General features: G+C 36.7%; 1 protein-coding gene across 1 annotated transcript; it reads right to left on the reverse strand.

Annotated features, from left to right (window-relative positions):
* Window positions 1-337: 337 nt before the first annotated feature.
* On the reverse strand, window positions 338-20,894 carry LOC112553717 (ubiquitin-conjugating enzyme E2 Q1-like). The gene is made up of 12 exons (XM_025221124.1): window positions 20,636-20,894; window positions 16,811-16,915; window positions 16,402-16,503; window positions 14,119-14,219; window positions 13,635-13,731; window positions 13,265-13,349; window positions 9,537-9,597; window positions 9,176-9,266; window positions 8,776-8,883; window positions 8,096-8,191; window positions 7,737-7,803; window positions 338-5,991 (listed from the first exon to the last, which is right to left on the reverse strand). The coding sequence occupies exons 1-12, from the start codon at window positions 20,795-20,797 to the stop codon at window positions 5,960-5,962; spliced, it is 1,107 nt and encodes a 368-aa protein (XP_025076909.1). The 5' UTR covers window positions 20,798-20,894; the 3' UTR covers window positions 338-5,959.
* Between the last annotated feature and the right edge of the window lie 55 nt (window positions 20,895-20,949).

Here is a 20,949-nt window from a genome sequence, read left to right on the forward strand (position 1 = left end):
TTTGTACATTGGTGCAATTCTCTATTAGCACACTGTACCCATAAACCCTTCTACAGGACAAAATGTTGGAGCAAATTTTCACTTCTACTATGCAGATACAAACGTCCATGGTGGGCTGAATGGGACAAGATGAGAGATGAAAGAAAATGATGAGAAGTAGGTGAAAGGATGAAAGTATAGCAAATGGGGGATCAGATAAAACTGAGCATTGGTTTGTGATTTTGGGGGCACATCATAGCTTATGCAGTAAGATAAAATGGGTTAAATCAAAAACGTCAGACAATATCATTCAATCCCATATTAAACTATCTTTAAAAATGCAGAAGTAAAACGATGCTGTCATAGAAATATGATTTATTTCACCCATACTCCACAGACTTGAGTAGAATACAAGTTTATTAGTGTTGTAACATTTTTTTCATTGTATCCGAGGCTTTCACGGTCTACCGTGTACAGAGGCTTTCCCACCCCCAGCCACAAAACAGTCATAGTGTCCACCAACATAATCAGAAAATGAACACCAATGCACATATGCCTGACTTCACTCGGAGAAAGCGGTCGCTTGTAAATTGTTTTTTTAACTGAAAAGTTCACATCATGGCAAGAGAGACACTCATCCTGATTTTTCATCCTCACAAGGTGGGTCTTGGACTGAGCACTGCCAAGTCCAGGCCCTGTCACATGCTTTACTTCCACAAGAAAACCTTGCTGAGATGCCAAACTATCAGAGCATCTCAATGCTTTTCCACATGGTGAAACTTGATTTTCTGGCAATTCTTCAAGGACAACCTTGTGTCCACATATGACAAAAGAAACACCCAAATGCATTCGCTGACACAAATCCCTAGCATGCAATGCTCATCCTTTCTACACAATGTTTTCCCAACTTGAATGCAGATTCATTTTCACTCTTACATCATGTCAAAAACTGGAGAAAGCTTGGGGTAGGAATGGAACGAGAGGGGAAATTCTATAACTTTGGAGGAAAAGAATGTGAATCCCCTTTCACAAAGAAGAAAAACAGTTTTTTACACTAAAATGGCAGAAGAGCAAAAACTGTTTAACCCCCACCCCTCAAACACACAAAAAGAAACATTCAACCACAGGTTGGTTGTTATTGTTTAACACTGTACTTTCAATGATTTGTTGTATACCTAAATGATGCTGACCTACATGAAAACATAATATTTAAATTGTATTATTATAGTGAACATATGACAACTACTAACAGGGCAGAATAGAAATTTCATGTTTTTGTAATGTTCTCCTTTGTGTTCTGAAATGACAACTCAGCATTTTATGGGCATCAACAGTCCCTTAAATCAGTGGTTCTCAAAGTATTTCGGACCGCGGACCACTTTACCTAAGTAAAAAATATGGCGAACCACCAAGGCCTAAAAATCACTGTACTATGAATTTCAAATTTAAATTGCCGCATTTGTTTCATTACAATTCAAAACTAAATGTACTTCTGTGACAGTAGTATTGTAATAAGTTTACACAAAACTGCCTCGTTATTTGTAATTAAAATGTTAATGCGAGGAATGCATCATTTTAAACATCACTTTGCTGACATATGACGACTCTCAGTCGCGGACCACCTGACTTATGCTCGCGGACCACACTTTGAGAACCACTGCCTTAAATCAACGAAATCTGCCAGCATGAAATATTTCCTTGAAACAGTTGTCACGTGATTTTAAACTTATGTTACTAGTTCAAAAAAAATGCTTAAAAGAATCTATTAACTAATGCATAAATGCCTTTGCAAGCTGCTAGTAAACAGGTCTGCTTCAATTATACCATGATGTGAAAATCTATAGTCTAAATTCCTTCATTTATAAGCTTATGTGCACACACACACACAAAAAACCCCCCAATCCAGATATTGTGATTTATGGGTTTTGATCATTTCCTGGGTATTGTTAACATGCCTGCCTTGCTAGTTATCCAGCAATTTGAAACTGAAATAAAGCTCAACCCATCACTAATGAGGTTATACCTTCCCTTTTGCAGATTAGTGTTGCTGCTTGTTAAATTTTACAATACTGTCTGTAGTATCATCTCTTTCCATCTTAAGCAACCTTAGGCTTCTCATGTTCTCAGTAACTTGTCACAAACTGAGTATCTTACACAAGCAGAAAAGTAACAAAGTTAAACTTCCTCTGTTCTGACATCCTCAAACTGATATATGTGTGCATGCAGACTTTGATATTTGAGCATGCATATAACACAACCATCAATTTCTAGCACCTGCAGAAATTTGCATGCTCAGAGTATGACTAAGGCTTGAGAGTTAAGTCTCTACAATAAATGGCAAGCATGCGAACAGACAGATATTAATGTGAGCTTGGAAAGATGTAAATAAATAAAAATGCAGAAAAACTAAAGAAAAACTGCTATCTTTTGATGAATGCTAATCGTTATTCAAACAAAATAACAGACTAATAGAACATGCAGCAGCTGTTAGAAATGACCTATTCTGAAAGCATGACAAAGATCAATGTTATTGCCTGGTTAAAAGCTAACCCTACCTTAAAAACCCTACCTTAAAGTATCACAAAAGGTATAATTTACCCTCAAAAAGCAATTTCACACATATTAGAAAAAAAATGAATAATAAATGACAGACTCGATGTTTGTTGTAAAAATCTGATGAATCCCTTCTGAGGGTTGTGGGGGTTGGTGCTTTACACCGAGCCAGCAACTAGGGCCATATCGTGGCAAAACAGCAAGTACTGTAAACAGATGCCACATGCAAAGAAAGAACAGTGTGCCCGTGCCCAAGATGAGGTAATAGGTGCTAACTATTGTGCCATCGCACCACCCCTGAATCCCTTCAGAAATCGAAGATGCTAGACAGAAATTCCTCAATGAAAATAGTGCAGCCTGTTTTCTAATATGAGACTCAAGAAAACAAAAATTACATAGTTTATGGAATTACTCAATAAAAAGTCTATGTAATAAGAAACTATTAATAATGTGCATGTATTTATTAGATAGTGAAAAGAAAATTTTTAAATACCTTACCCAGGGGTTGGTGAAATCAGCGTTTTACACAAAGCCTTTAACTAAATCATGACAAAGCAGTTGGCCTTAGGAGCCACATGCAGATAAAAAAACAAAAGCAAAAACAAAATTGTATGCCTGAGATGAGATCTGAAATGAGAACACCAATTTCTCACTGTACTAGTCACAAGCACTTAACAGTTGTGCCACAGGAGCTGAATTTGAAACAACTTCTGCAGAGGTCAAGGAAAAGAGTATTCTTTAAGAAAAAATCAAAATCAGAAAGAAAATATGGTAGAAACCATTCTACTTGGGACTGTTTCTGAATGAAGAAATTTTCAAGGGTCCTTGTCTTCTTTCTTCTAATTTCAATTTTAAGTACGGGCAATTCAAATTACAAATGCTAGATAACTGTAGCACTTCAGATGACTATTCTGGGGTTCATTCCTTACACCAAAACACCCTACCTCTCATTCCCCCCCCCCACCTCAACCTTTTTTTTGGTCTTATAAGCACTGAATGCCTGGCAATAACATTAAAGTCTATGAGACAGCAGGCATACCTGAATGTCAGTCACATATGAAAAACAAACAGTAAAAAGAAAAAATATTTTCTTGGGTTACATGAGTGAAAAATGAACCTTTACTGAATACCTGAAATAAAATGCTAACGTACAGGCAGTCCTCAGGTTACATCAGTCCCGAGTTATGATGTTTCATGGTTACAACACATCTCCCATTTACTGTATAAAGCCTTGTTTTGACTTGAGTGGTTTTGCGTCATAAACTTTGTAACACGAACTTCGTGTCTGGTGTGCGCAGCGGAAGAATTAAACCTATTTTATATGTGTTTTTTGCTAATTACTGTGTTAGAATAGGATAAGTGCTTACAATATGTTATTTACGTACAGTATGTTTTGACTTAAAGTGAAAATCGGTTTACGATGCGACATAGGAACGGAACAACATCGTGTTGAGGACTGCCTGTATATGGAGACATTAAGAAATGTCAAGAATTTCTACTTAGATACTTTGCATAGACTTGGTCTTAGGGCAGAAGGACCAAACCTTTTGAACATTTACAATAGCTGAGAAAGTGAAAAACATTGTTTCAAAAGTAGGATTCATCACATGAAAAAGGCAGATCATAATTGGTGGCAATTATATTTATAAATCTGAGAAACCTTCAGATTTAGCAAAAAATACATTTCTTTCAACCTCCCGCATTACAGAAATATTCCTAAGCACTGTTATAAAACTGTTTTATAAAAACAAACACCACTGCAGAACAAAATGTGACATTTGCTACATTTGTAATCTAACTTCCAAGCCTCCATTCTCAAGATTTTCAATAAGATTAAATAGGCTGTTTAGTACAATGATTCACCATACATTTTTTTGCTAAAATACATTTACTCATTGCAGTCTATCAATTTACACACATTTCCTCAATTAACCTACTTGCGAAACCATGATGTTACCATAGGCAGAAGAGTAATACACGTATCAAATCAATTCCAGAAATGGGGATATTAAAAAAAATCTAAGACCATGATAATCTACATACCTGAGTATGTGTGCATGTGCTTTATGTTAGGTGTGCAAATGTAATGTGAAAAATAGCATTTACGGCTAGCTCGAACTAAAGCATGGAAAAGATGCCAGTCATTCAACAACCAGACGAGTCAACAAGTACACATGATCCTTTTTGAAAGAACTGTTTGTTCCATAATTTTTTTTTAAAATCAAGATTAAGAATAACTTGTACTACAAAAGAAAAAGTTCTTTATCAGATGAGGCAGTGAAGGGACAGAGGCTGCACCAGCTCAAAATCAAAGCCAAGCAATCTTGGTGGTGTCTCCCTACTTAAAGCATTTTAAAAATTTTAATGCATTTTTACAATTGATTTTATGTATGTTATTAAGCACTCCCTAGCTGTTAAACACATTCATGGACCAGGAATATCGTGCAGACCAGACAAGCAGTAATGACTATCAGGTACTCAAGTAAACTGCTTTCAAACAAGGAGGTAATCTGTGTAGGAACATCAATTTAGACTCACTTCCATTATCTGCTAATCAGGAAGGTATGCATATTATCACAAATCCAGATCTTTCCTGGAGATGTTGAGGTTCAAGCACAATAAAAAGAATGCCACTAGATGTTTGGTACCTTATTCCCTGTGAAATAATTAAGCAACTAAATATAACCATATAATTTTATGGAGAAAAAAAAAGTTTCATGGGGGGGGGGGGGTGGGAAGGAGACAAGAGAAAGTCAAATAGCTAGGGATATGGGGTGGGGCGGGTGGCCAACATCAATATAGTAACATCAGCATTCTGTGTTTTTAAAACCATTTTGAAGTACACCAGCTCGTCTTCTCCTTATGTCCACTTGCAGAGTTCCACAAGAAACAAGACTTGCACACCTTTGCTTGCACACACCAGCATGCACTCAACTCCACAATGGCAGGAGGCACTGATAACAAAGACTTGTAAGGGAAGCAAAACAGAACTGGGTATCCAGAGACAAGAGAGCAGCTATAACACACACTGTTGTCCTGTGACGAATGACCGAAGTCCATGCATGGGCCAGGGTTGCACTACCCCCCAACCCCCAGCTTTTGCATTGCTGTTCCACAGTAATTCATTCCAGTGTTGCACAGTGAAACCACACCAAGCAGAATTTACTCCGAGGGAAATCTTAAGCACAGTCGAACACAATGTTTGCACAAATGGCAAGTTTTGGTCGTGTCTTCCCTAAACCAAAAATATGCCAGTGCTGATGTTTTTTGTTGAGTGCACATGACTTGTAAAATCCCCATCCAGAAGAATGCTGAAAAATGGTTGTTTCTTGCTGACTTAACACACCTTTCTGCCACGCTGCTTTATGGTAGGTTCCAAATATCTCAACCAAATCAAACATACACCAATAGAGAGGATGAGCCAACATTAGCCATCTTCTTTTGGAGGAGTGAACCAACCTGAAAACAAAATAGCAACAAGTTACCAACAGATGTCATCTGAATCCTTTATATTTGCTTGTGCACGTGCACCTACAGGTGTTAAGATATGCAAGTAAATGTTTTGCTTTGGTGGTTTAATTTTATTTTGAGTACTATATGTTTACTAGCATACCACTAGTAAGTTTACAATTTTATATTATTTAAGTCTTTCAAGCACTGGAACATTTCAGCAGTATTCTCCTGAAGTCACTAACCTTATTCTCCAGAGTTACGTCTACAGTGATTGCCCTTTACTGCCGGAAAGCAGCGAGTCCTCGCATTGTTCTTCCCTCTACTATTTTGTGATCTTGTTCTACATCTTCGTTACTATTTTGTGATTTTATTCTACATCTTTGTTATTATTTTGTGATCTTGTTGTACATCTGTGTTACTTTTTTTGTTAATTTGTCCTACATTGTTGTTATTTTGTGATCTTGTTCTACATCTTTGATACTATTTGTGATCTTGTTCAGCACAATGAGTCCTCCTTTGGACGAGATATTGCGGTTTATAAATTCCCATTTATTATTATTAAACTGAGACAGGTCTTTAAAGACCTAAAAACTCAAATTCATTTATTTAAATGTTATAAATAAAGATCTTAAAGCCATATCATAGTGCTGTTCTTTGTCATTTTTGCCTTTGCTCAGTCATGCTTCCATGGGAGACAAAGATGCTTTCTTAAACTGCACTAAATTTTTTGAACGTAATTCTTGCTAAAAGATGCATAGATCACAATCAGTTACAAGAGTCTTACTTTTATAAATACATGATGCCTGCAAAAGGTTGTTGATGACACATGATCAACTGATGAGTGCTGTTAAACAGCGACAACGATAAACAGGGGCCAGTTATTTTGAGCCAGTACCATATTGGTCCAGGCACTTTCATCTCCTGAGTCGAATTGACTGTGCCATGACCATATCATCCCTCAAAAGACCACTTTGTCTCAACATCGAAAGTTGAATTGACCCAGGCACAGGCTAAGTGAATGTCCTAGCAGTAACACCTGCAAGATGTTAACCTAACATCTGCTTACACAAAAACTACAAATTAGAAAGTGATGACAAAGGGGAAAAAAACTGATTAAAGAGAAAATTATGTTTATATGGCATTATGAGACTTGTTCTTTAAACATGTAAAGCCACACTGACATTTTGGTTAAGTAAGATGATGAATAAATTTGGTTTAGTAAGATAATGAATGAACTTGTTCGAATGCATGCCTTTGGTAAAAACTACTAGCGTCAGTGATAGGTTAATCTTCTGAGCCTGAGTTGTTTCGACTAAGGCCAGCGGTCAATATGGTTTGGGGTAAAAATGACCAGTGAACCAATGAACTAGCAGCAACTTTCAAAATGTGCTTAATTTATTTTGTTGTTTCTGCAGAAAGTTGCAATACAGGGCAAATGATCACCAGAAGCAGCCTATTTTAAAAAGTATACAATATTTTTTCAATACATGACTCCTGCAAAAAAGTCATAATAGAGTGCAAACTGTTCACTCATAAGTCATGTTGAGGAGTTAGTAATAATACAGATAACATTTATATAGTGAAATACACACATGAAAAATTTCTGGGTTGTATCTGGGTCGCAACAAGGTCTTAATAAGGTTTTACCAATACTCAAAAAATGTCTTCTCACTAAACTCCTAATTACAGCAAATGAAGTAAATCTTATGCTAAAACACAGAGATGATACCAGGTCTAGCAAATTAACTTACCATTTTTTTCATGAATTTGAACAAGGGATCTGAAAGACTGTTGTGCTCGAGCAAGACTGTACTGTGTCTGAAACATGTGACAGATAATGTGTTGATAAGAAACTGGTGTCTAACTTCTTTATATTTTTAAATGTATGATCACAAGAAATAGAAAACGAGAAGTAAAAGTGAGTCCTTCTTGGACAGATTTCTGTCACTTTTGATAGGTGGAATGTCAAATCAATAAATTATAGCAAAGGTACTTCAGATGTAAATGTAGCAGAATTTATTAAAATTATGAAAACATTAAGACCAGTATTGCTCTAACTGCAATTCTAATTAGGTAGGGGGATGTCAACTGAATATTTCAGAATACTAACCTTGGTGGCCCCAAACTGAATACGTGCTTTTCCTTTGACAAGTGTGGCGGCTATTTGCAGAATGACTGACTCTATGCTATATGCACTGGTCCAACCCTTACAGAACAATAATTAAGATCAACCAGTTGACCTCTTGCACAAGCAATCAAATGAACAGTATCATTATCAGTGATATTTTACAAAAATGATTCATGCTCTTTGGCATTTTCCAACACAAAAAATTTTTTTAAATGCAATTTTGGGAAGTAGATTTCCGGGTACTGTAAAACAAGTTTATCTCCAGCACTGTTTACTCTCTGAGGAGTCAAGGACTATGTTTTCTTGAAAGGCTTAACAGATTATTTTTCTCCTTACACAGAGAACTAGTGAGACATTACCGACTACAGATTACTTTGAAGCCACTTAAATGTTGCAAAGAGCTCAGGTTTGACATCTTCTAGCTCAACAGCTGCATCAGTCACATACTATATCTCAGCTTTGCATAGATAATCTAGTGGCAAACAAGGTCATAATAACACTAATAAACTGCACCAATAAGTGAGCAAGGAAAATGTGCCCATTCCACACAGGATCATGCAACCCATAAAAATTTAAACTAACAGAAATTTCACATTTACTCATTAAAGAGAAAGGAAGCCATCTCTCAAGCAACTATCTCCCCTAACATACTGCACATGTACCTGTTTGGTTAAAAGTTCCATGCATATGGCTCCACCTCCGAGAACATAACCGCCTGACACCACTGGGCTAATAACACGGACAAACGGTGGATCAAAAGGAAATGTATCCTGAAAGAAAAATTTTATACTATCTGGTAATAAAACATTTTAGATAGCCATACCAGAAACAATGATTAATGTTACACTGTATTTCTCAATCTAATTAATAATCAACTAACTTATTATTTCTACTACAATCATGTACGAACAATGTTACCTTTGGGGAAAAAAAAAATCAAGAACAAAATACAAAGCAGAATAAAAGACATTTATTTATAGGCTGACAATCTACCTACAAATAAAATCTAAAAAGGTATCTAAGGTCTTTACAACATGACTGAAACATTTTGTGCATACTCACTTTGAATGTGAAGTTGAGAAGAATGAAATCTCTTCCTTCCTTCTCTTTAAAAGACTGCAGATCAGCATAAAGCGGACTGTCTTGGTCAACTCTGTAAAGGTTTTAATAAGAATCATGCACAAGAATATATTACCCTGTAATACCTATTCAAATGGCAATATTTTAAAATGCTCTTCTATACACATGCAAATAATGAACAATATTCATCCACAGAAAATTTTATCCAGATAGTTTACACATTCTTTTCAATGATATATCAGTGGTGTCCAATTATCCTATAAATTATCAATACAGTTTTTAATTAACTTTGTTAATTATCAGAGCACGATCATGTTATAAATTAATTTTTCTTAAAACTCACTTTTTGAGACGAATGTTCCAGTCATATAAGCAGTCATTGACTAGTTCTACGGAGTAAATTTCTGAAAAATATAAAAAATTAACTCCAGTGAAGAACCTTGCAATCTTTAGTATAAGCAGCCACACAGAGTGTAATTATGCAAAATTAAGAAAGTGATTAATCAACTTAACCCAATAAGATTCTAAAAAAAATGGATGGCTTTTGGTTATGTCCTGTAAAATACAGGCAGGACAAAAGCCCCCATCCATCTCCACCACAATACAATAAGAACTTCAACATCTTTCCACGCCTTTTCAAAACAATGGGATCCAGCAGGTAGAGAACATCACTAGGTATTTGAAAAGAAAGTGTTTTTCAAATCTGCAACTTTTAGAACAAAATCATTTTTATTATAAATACAAGGTGTTACCTTTACTGCAAAAAAACTCATTCTCCAGACAAACTCTCTATATTTTAAAACTGAAATCCACATTTTAAAGACAACAGATTATTCTTTTTCTATTAGATACTCAAAAGGCACAAACATTTTCATAAATAGCTACGAGCTGCAGTTTAACATTCTTATTACAAGCAAACAAATATTTGACCTGATATGCAACAAATATCTGCACATACTTCAGTAGCCAGACTAAGCTGAACTTGCGATGTGAATGCACAAAGGAATGGTTTATAAGTGCCTCTTATGCATAAAACACCATACTTCTGTAAATATTTACTTTGTACAGCCTGCTGAGTAATCAATTCACAAACAGCATAGCCAACAATTATGGGAAAACAAAATGAATCATCAAAAGGAGAGAAGGGAGGGGGCAGTTATCTCTTCTCTCATTACTATGAGCTAAAGTAGTCAATCAAGTGACAAGAGAGCAACAGATTCTATTCCCTCACTATTATGAGCTAGTCTTAATCAAGTGACAAGAGACCAATAGATTCTATTCCTTCACTATTATGAGCTAAAAGTCTTAATCAAGTGACAAGAGAGTGACAAGTTTTATTCCAAGCACATGAAGAAATTTGTTACATTTTGCAGAATATTAAAATATCCCAGAAAAATCATATCATCTTCCTCCTCAATTTATGCTAAACAATTCTGCAGTACAGTTCACAAAATCCTACATTGACTAGACATAACTGGGAAACACAAGCCAAGTTATGTACCTGCATATTTAATATGTACACACAAAAATGACCAATATTGCATATCTGGAAGGAGAATAAAAATGTAACAAGTATTATGGTAACATCTTTCAGAAATTGTTGAGGAGTGATACAGTTGGCATGGTTTGGACACACACTCCATTATGACAGAAAACCTGAAAACTTTCTTCACAACTTCCTGGAAGGTGATAAGTGCTAAGGCTAACAAGAGAGCCAGAGAATACATGCAGGAAAAAATCTCCCAGGTTGGAAGATGCCAGGGCAAACAGCACCACTTCAGAGATGAATCAAGTAGCCTGGTCATATGTGGACAAAAACACTTCACTTTCCTTTTCCCGATTTGTAGCCTTCTCAACAATGTAAACCTTTTCCAGATAAAAGGTGGCAGTTCCCAAGCAGATGAAGTAAGAAAGGACATGAAAAGACAAGAGAATGCTGGGAGCGAGAGAGCTGCCACTGACCTTTCAAAGAATTGGGTTGCCTTGTCTTTTGAGTTCCTCCACTCCCCGCAGATCCCAAGAATGGAGAACTCCCATGCAGGAGTTCAGGGATCTGTGAGGAATTCAAATATCAAAAAAAAAAAAAAAAACCAACAAAACAAAACAAAACTTTGATTAGTGTGAATGTGAGTGCATCACAATAAGGTCTTTCCAGTGTCATTGACTTAAACCTCGCAAGCCAGAGTTTAAAGACCTCAGAAAAGTACCTGTGAGCTACCATAAAAAAAAAATATATAAAAAAAAGCAAGGCACAAAAAGAATCCCAACTCCATGTAATCATCTGCAAACTCAACTGTTGTAGATATTCAGGAAAATGAAAACAGGAGATGTGAAGCTGACTTGTCAAGTTGCACCTAATGCAAAAATAACAAAGGGATGCAAACAACTGATCTACATTCCCCAAAATGTTAATCCTTACCTGAAACAAGGTGAACAGATTGTTTGAAAGAGGAATACAGTACAAGATATCAATGGTAGAAGGAAAAACACTAATGAGCCAGCAGATCAAGTAGGCAAAGTTGATGCATTTGATGACCAGATAACCAGCTGTCTGATGAAACTGTCCATCACCAATTTGCCAGCCACAAAAACACTGCCCTCTTCTGACTCACTGCCTTCTGTGACACTTCCACAGGAAACATTAAGGCCAACTAATGGCCAAGGAATACATAAAACAGTTTGGCATCAAGAACGAGTCCATACCATAAACACCACACAGCTTGGTCATGCATGGGTGAAAACTGCACATTATGAAACAATTGAAGATAAGATGGAAGTATCTAAACCATCCAGGTACAAAGATAAGGTGACAGTATTGGCGCCATCGTGGTTGGGTCCAGGTATAAAGCACAATTCACAAATCAGGGAAGTTTGTGCTCTAACAATTTAATAATTTCTTGACCAAAAGGCTATATTTTTCTGTAAATTTTAACTTCAGCACTTTTTGTCTTGGTCCCTAGCAGTTCTATCATTACTCAGAGCAAGGTAAAATATCTTAGATCACAATGAAGAGACACACTTAAAAATGTCAAGGCTACAAGATATCACACTAATGGATTTCTGGGTCACTCATGCTGTTTTGTGTATTATGCATAGCACTTATGCAAAAAGGACTTTACAGTTTCAAGATATAAACACATTTTTACCCCAACAGTCTATCCTTCAATGCAACATACTACAGATATTTCTTACAGTTAAAATGGGGAAATTATCATAGGTAGTATTATAAAGCAAGGTTAAGTTGCTACCCTGAGGCAACATGGAGAAATCAAAGGTAAGCATCTTGTTTTCCTATATAAAGTGGCGACCAAACACTGCAGGTACTGTTCAACCTCTGGGACCATAGTTATAAAGCAGTGGTAAATATCCCCTTGTGTAAAGTAACATAAATCAATATTTATGGGGTCTGCATACTGATTTACAAGTTTTGGAGAAAAGATGCTTGATCTTGTTTGCCCTGGGGCATCTTGCTTCACAACTATGATCTCAAAACTGGTAACATTTAGTCTGATCATAGTACTCACTTTTTTAAACAGAAAAAGAAAAGATCTGACACACCAAAAACACATTTGTGAAAGTATTCAAACTTTATGATCCAAGCAAACACAAATATAACCATTCTCATAATTTACCATTTAAGCTTCAGTTATTAAAATCTCATTACATCAGTTCAGAAAAGCATATTAACAACAAACGAACAGCTGAATAAGCGTATAAACCATGGAATGACTGTCTTGACCAGACCCTGGAGCACCACAAACGAAAATAAGACAACTGCACTTGATTTGCGTCATGAAAATTGTCAACCACATACCTGTAAGTCATGCCTTTAGTGTAGTATTGTTAGAAATAGTCAATGAGATGACTGAGAGGATTTGTTAACTAAATGTTTTCCTGTTTCATCATGATGCCACAGGTGTGCGCTGTGTACAGGGGAACAAACCATTTTTTTTATTTTGCAAACATATTGAGTTTACATGCTCAGATTTAGGGTTAGATTTAGTCATAAAATTCCTCTGGAAATCTGAAACAATATTTACTGCACAGTAAATAAGAAGATAAAACTTGGACCTTTTTTGTAGCTTTCTGATTTGTATATGTCACGGAGCTCTTTCATCAGTCTGTCTGTTGCTTGTACTGAGCCCGTTACTGAACCCTGCATGACAGAACATAGTCACGATAAATGAAAATGTTAATTAATCTTTAGATTTCTTCAACCACGACACCATTAGGAACTTTAAGCCAATATTAGGTATTTGTTCCAGTAAAAATAGCACAAGATGAGAAGAAAATAATGACTCAATTGAGAAGCCATTACAGTAAAGAATTTTGGAAGAGAATTATATAATTAATACCCTAATAGTGGCCCCTAAAATGTCCAGCAAAGAGATCACAAATGGGTACACATCAAAACAAAAAATATTGCTGAAGTTGCTTATACTTTTAAATAAGACTGTCTCTGATTCTGTTTCAGCTTCTCCAGAACCTCCAGGTTGGCCACACTGATGCCATCCACTTCTTCTTTGGCTTTTTGCTCTCTGCAATAAATAGAACTTTGTCACTTGTCAATTAAATCTTTATTGTTTCATGTATGATGGGACATTATGCATGAATCCCCACCCAGTATGCAGTATGGGTCTGCAATTTAGTATTCAAAACAGAATTTTGTTCAGTGTTTTAATGACATCCCACACTTTCAAAAGCTGATTAATGAACACCACAAGATCTATGATAAGTAAGCGATGGCCAAAAGTTTAAAAGATTTTTTAAAACAAAAAAGGAAACCATAAAAGCTTCCATCAGCCCCCTGATAATTTTCACTGTATTCACCATATGAGCTGAACAAGAATCAATCACCATTAAATCACTAATGACTAAATGTAGCATTAAGTAATAAGTAAACAGAAATTGACAAAGCCAATTACCCAGATGTTTCCTCCTCCATGTCATAGTGAAATTCATCTTCTTCCTCTTCTTCTTCAGACATGGACTCTGTAGCCTCTATGGCTACTCGTCGTGGAATTCCCTACAGTGGGACAAATTATTTTTCTTAATCTCTAGACTCTGTAAGCAACTGTGATCCAACGCTTTTTTCATTAGCTTTACCAGATGAAATGACTATCAGAAAAAAAGAGGTGGGCTATCATTTGCAGATGAACCAACACACCTGAAGTAATTTTAGTCTGTGAAGTGCTGTATAGCTGAAATGGAGCTGATCAGGTGCAGATCAGAACAAATCAGATTACAGAGAGAGAGAGAGAAGACACCCAAGGGAACAGTGAGAGCAGTGATGGAGATCGTAAAAGCCATAGCTACATCCCGATGGGAGACAAGACCAGCAGCCACAAATACATCTGGTTGTGTTTAATGTGCTTGTATCTTCAACCAGAAAGGGACTGACAATGACAACTGTTCATTAGAATCATTACTGACAAGCAATCCATGACAAGGTCTGTGAAAAGATGCATTTTAGATTTGAATGAAAAACAACTTGGAACACCATCCATGCCACAGAAGACAGACTTGTCCACTGGGTTATGTCTGGCAGAAGATAGGGGGCAAGTCTATTATTAACTAAGGGTTTACATGATGCAGCTAAATGTGCGCAAAAGTACAGTGCAGTCCGCACATTTTTTTGCTGGAAATGAAAGATTTGCAAGTTCATGGATCTGTCATCTCAGGTCTTTACCTTGAACCCACCAAAGACAAAGCCATTTTTAAGCTGTTTTCTGGTGAAATGACAGAAAAACTCAAGCTTCTGACGGTTCACAAGAGTGAGACACCCAAATGTGCAAAGTACTGAAAAGGAATTCTCAAATGAAGAACGTCTTGACAGGGATGAAGTCTTTAGAAGTCTGACTTGTGAAAGTTGACTGGTCATCCTAGATCTATCAACCACCTTAGACACACACCTTTGTCTCCTAAGAGGTCTTCTAGATATGGTTCATGGAGGTGCAAGTTGTCAGGGTAGGCTGATACCAGGTAGTAAAGGAGTTGTCAAATAGCTGTGATATATAGGTATTATACGTCAAATAGGTATTAATCACTGGTAAAAGTCCATGTTGACCAAAGGGAAGGACAATGAACTGGAACAGGAAGACCTTCCCATCATACACAAAGTGAAGAAACACTTACTATAGCAGCAGATGGGAATATCGCAATAAACATTTGCCAAATCAGTGCAGCCCCCTGGAGCAATAGGCTTTAACAGATTGTGCTGTCTCCAAGGAGAAGGTGGAGCTACTGCCAAACTTACTTAAGGTGCTCAAATCTAGAAGTGGACATCATGCTTGGAATCCAGAGGATGTGGAAATAAAGGCATGGTATCCTTCAGTAGTAAGACCCATATCTTCAACATCAATGTGAAGGAAGTCCTACTGTATGGTTCTGAAACCTGGAGAGCGACAAACACTATCAACAAGCTCCAGACATTTACCAATTGATGCCTACGCCATATCCTAGGAATAAGATCTCCAAAAGATCTCCTGAAAAGATCTCCAACAGCAGCCTGTGGAAAAAGAATCATGCAGAATGACAATAGCCAAGACATCAAAAAGCCCACAGAACTGGATAGGACACACCCTGTGCAAACCAGCTGACACCATTATCAGGCAGGCATTCAGGGGAAGAGGAGAGTTGGGAGACCAAAGATGGCTTGGAAAAGAACAATAGAGAGTGAGGCAAAGGATGTCAGAACAACATGGACCCAACTGGTCGAAGGGGAGGGGGCTGCCTGAAACTGGGTTTGCTGGTGAGGGTGTTGTTGTGGCCCTATGCTCCTCGGGGAGTAACAAGGAATAAAGTAACTATTGACAAGTGTTTCAAGAACTGTTGCTCACAACTTTTGTGTGGGGTGGGGATGTACAGGTGACTTATTGATTGAAAAACAAATGACAAATGTGCCGCCTAAGCTTCTTCTAATTGTTGGGTGGGTCATCTGGTCAAGTTAATAAGGAAGCAAAAATGTTACCAGAACAGGCCAAATCTGAGGGTAAAAAGCATGTTGCTACTGTGTATTTCTGCAGTTAACAATAATAATTTCAGATAATAAGTTCAGAGACCTTTCAGCTTTCATTTATTTTAGCTGAGGTCAGACATGCCACAACAGAAATTTCAGATGAATGAAACATCAAGTTCATAAATCATAGAAATATATTTTCGTTGTCTAATCCTTTTGTTACAACATCCTTTTAAAAAAAACTCATCACCTTTTTCTCAAGTGCATCTTCCAAGACATCCAGTTCTGACCCTGTTGGTAAATCATGAAGCTGACATAACCCTTCAACCAGCATCTTAACCTGACTGACAATCTGTTGAATGCCAAACCAAAAAACAATTCACTTTAGTCTGCAATAAACACCAATATGCTTCAAAATTAAAGGTGTGTTCTTTCTATTTGGCTAATTTTGATAATCTTTGAACCTCTGCTCAAAGACATAACTAAGCCATAAAATTGTGCTGGTTTATAACAGGAAAAGAAAATCAATTTAGCTTACCTAGTTAGAATTTATATTTATTGCTTGGAACTTTAACCCTTAAGAAATATAATTCAAAATTCTATCTTCTTAAGGTCTACTGTTTAATCTAGAAAAATAAATCCATCGGCAGCTAACATACATTGAAATGATGAGGAGGTACATCACCCATATTTTCAATGACAGCTGATAAACTAGCATCATCAGAGTCACTGAACCATATGGGTGCCGTCTGAGGGTATGTCTCCTGAAACAGAATTAGCAATAATAACTTTATATAAACTGGGCTTTTTCATATAAGCAAGTAAAAGTGTAATAAGCAATGATAATGATTGAAAGTTTTATCTGGGGATGCAAAACTACATTAGTGACCAATGAAATTTCATTTATGTTTATTTGCCTTCAAATCTGGATATCAAGTTTTCTGTAGACTGTGCTGTAATATTTACTTATTTTTTGTGAAGTGCCTTGAGCACAGTATACTAAGGTATTCAATGTTCGTTGATTGGAGATTTTGTTTTGGACTGTAGGCCAAACTTTAGGCAAGCACAATGGTGCCTCAACTCTGCCTACTACCATTCCTCTAAAGTAACCCTTGTTTACAAGTGCTGTACCCTCATCATAATCCTACATCCAAAGAAACCTAACAGCCTATTAAAAATAAAAATGCCTTTTAGCCAATCTCCCTCTCCAGCCACAATGTACTTGAACCATTTCAGTCAGCCTATCGTGAAAATTATTTGACTGAGCATTGCTACGAGTGGTGAATGATTTACTGCAACATGGATCATATCTCCTTACTGACAACGCTGATCTGTCAGCTGTATTTGATACCCTCTACTAGTGACATCTTTCTCCAGCACCTTAATGTTACTTTTACTTTATTCTCTGGCACTGTTTTAAACTGGCTCTGGTCCTGCCTGACTGATCACAACTGATCTATGGTAGCTGTAGGTAAACCATTGCCTGCTCCTTTGAAGTATGGCATGTTTCAAGGCTCTGTTCTTGGGGCCTCTTTTATTCACCATGTAATCCAACCACATGGCCCCACCATCCACCATTTGGCTTTGCAGTATTAGATGTATGCTGATGATTTACAACTGCTAGCAGATCTGCACCACACACAACACTAAAACTACTCTGTGAAAGCCTAGATATCCATAAACAAATGAAAATGAATGATGATAAACTGAGGTCTTTCTCACAGCCTCTAAAAATAAACTGAAATGTGTCATCCTCTGCTACTTTTACTTTCTCTGGAATGACCATCTCTCTTCCAGACCATTTGGAACCTTGGTGTTATCACTGATGCATCAATGTCTCTTGAATCTCACATCAATACAATCTGTAAGTCCATCTTCCTTCAACTTCTTCGAAACCATCACATCCAACCCTTCCTTGTCAGTTTCTGCGACCAAAACTAATTTCTTTTTTTGTGTTGTCCTAGCAACTCTCTACTCATCTCCTTAACTGCCTGGACAAAAGGCTCAAAGTATTGCCAATGGTATTGTCTCTCATAGGCAAAAAGCTGACCTTGCTACACCCTTTGGTTTTTTTCTAGTTTTTAATGAGCAGTACATTAAGCTCTCGTCCACAGGGAAAATGCACTTTACAAAATCACTTACCATTAATCTTAAAACTATGTGTAGAATCATTTTCTTAACCACTCACAGAAGTATCAGAGATTAAGCTGGAGCTTGTAATCATAATCAAATCAAAATCAAAACAGACTTTATTGTCTGTCGAGGAGACCCAGGACAGAAATGTGTCTTCACTCACAAGGGCAGGCATACATACTCATACATACATTTAACACACAGTTAGGAGTAAATGGTACTCATAATAAAATTAAAATTAAAATAAATAGAATAATGGTACTCATAATTGCTCCACAGAGATAACAGCTAACATTAAATATAAGCATAAAGCCAGATGTCTTTATCCCACATATTGGTTTCTTTAACCACCTGCTTCACTGATAAATGCACAAAGTATAACGACATCCATCTCCTTGATTCATGCAAGTTCCAGCAATATTTGACTACCAATGATATGGAAAGTAAACAACTTCCATAAGAACTGATATACAATACACCCTCCACCAAAAAACCCCACACAAAAGCAAACACAATAACAATAGTCATTTAACCCTCTAAAACAAATCACCAAAACTCTTACAATAGTTAAAGCCAGATAGATGTACATGTCAGACCTTTTGCTAATATGAAACATCAGAATATTTTATAAATTTGGTTGATTTAGGCCAACACTTTGAGCTTGTTACTCTCTGAGCTCTGAATTGTGCATAAGTAAGATGTCACCAAAAAGTAGTCCCAGACAGCATGCTTGCTAAATCTCTCTAATAACTTACCCCTCTGCAACTTTTGAGATCTCCAGCGCTTTTATCATGGTGTTGTGTCAACATTAAATGATTGTGTTTTTATTAGAAACATTGACAAACTACTTTTGTGTAGTATCCACATTATTTTTCACATTGCAATTTTTTGCCATCTTCTCCTGTAAGCGACTATCAAAGAAAAAGAGAAGGCTAGAAATTAATATTTTGGTAGTGGTACTGAGCTGTAGTTACTTCATCTATACTGATGGCATTCACCTTCTTCTCAGCATGAGAATGCAACGAACTCTTTGTTTTGAGATCATTATTATAATGTATTTGTGTTCATATATTTTTTATCTTTGTAAAGCACTTTGAAATAGCCTTTGATGGTGAGGTAATATGATATAATAAATTCCTTTTATTATTATTATTTAAAGATGGTGAAGTGTACTTGAAGGGAGTGCAACTAGCTTTCACCTTTTATTCCGTGATGGATGCTGAACACACCTTTCTTTTATATGATAGACAGGGCTTCTGCAAAGGTTAAATTCTTTGGGGTCCCAGGGACCCCTTCTTCAGATTTTTAAGGGGTCCCTGTTCTTCGCCCAAATTTAATGGGACCCCATTGACGAAAATTGAAGGGGTCCTCCGAACTTTTAATGCGTACTGTACGCAATTTTTTGCGTAAGCAGAAGCCCTGATAGATGTGTTTCATAGAACATGAAAGGCACACATTTTAAACACTATAAGAGACCTTGTGTATCACTGCACTTCATTAAAATTGTTATCACTCTGCATTTAAAATCTGTGTATCAATAACTTCAAGTATTTTGAAGCCAGATCAGAATCTTAGCACTGTGGCAAAGTAGCTGATTGTAAATACACCGTAAGACGGCTATAAACAGCACAAAACTATGAAGGGGTTAGCTGAAATCCACTTGTTGCAATGTGTACAAGCAATCTGAAATAGGCTTCACTAGGAACAGAGCATCTCAGTGGCTGGCCTAGCACACTGTCATCAAGCGAAGAAGTAGATCTGATATGAAAAACTTGAGCAACTTACTTCCCAGACACATATCAGAAATAAGGGGTATATGACAAAGTAATGAGGTTAGTAAATTTACTCCCAAATATTTTATATTGATTAATTTTTCATCGCCTAGCACTGCTATTTGTTTATGTCTCACCAAACTGAATGTGCAAAGGCGAATGGCATCCATCTGTAGCTAAACTGAAAACTGGTGGCTTGCCAATGTACTCAGTCAAATGAGTTTTAACCAACTTTAGCTGGCCGAAATTTTGTTTTGATGATTTTGGTATAGAGTTTATTTACATTCCAGTGAACTGAGTTATTATCATAACACAGACAGAACACAAAACTAAAAGACAATTCTCTAATGACTAATGGTTATTTTTAGATTATCACCACCGATCTTATGTTCCCAAGTTATAAACAATAGCGATAATCCTCAGACCAAACTTCTCGCATGAAAGTAAACACACTAAAAAGTCAAAATAATGTTATTACCGGAAACGATGTAATGAAACTATGACGTATGAAAAAGAAGCTCCAAATATGATTTGAAGATTAAGGAAAAGATAGAAGGGGGTGGAAAAAAAAGGCGGTACCGTTATGTTAGCCTGAATGTCAAAGTGCTCTCCATTTTGGCCAACGAATCGACAAGTCAGTTCGTCGACAGATGCTGAACAGATCTGGAATCGTTCGTGGTCTTTAGGAAAAGTAGATTCCAAGAGCTTTATGTCTTGTTTAAGGTTAGCTAAACAAGCCATTGATAAAATTTATGGCACTATTGTCAAGCACCAAATGAAACCTGATCACCGAAACATTCAGGAAACAGTCATGATCCAAGTCGTTCTCATCTCGGCGCATGCGCGGACTGCACTGCACTTTTGCGCACATCCTGCACTTTCGATTACTTCTT

This window comes from Pomacea canaliculata, linkage group LG13 (assembly GCF_003073045.1).
Source record: "Pomacea canaliculata isolate SZHN2017 linkage group LG13, ASM307304v1, whole genome shotgun sequence".
Classification (NCBI taxonomy): Eukaryota; Metazoa; Mollusca; class Gastropoda; order Architaenioglossa; family Ampullariidae; genus Pomacea; species Pomacea canaliculata.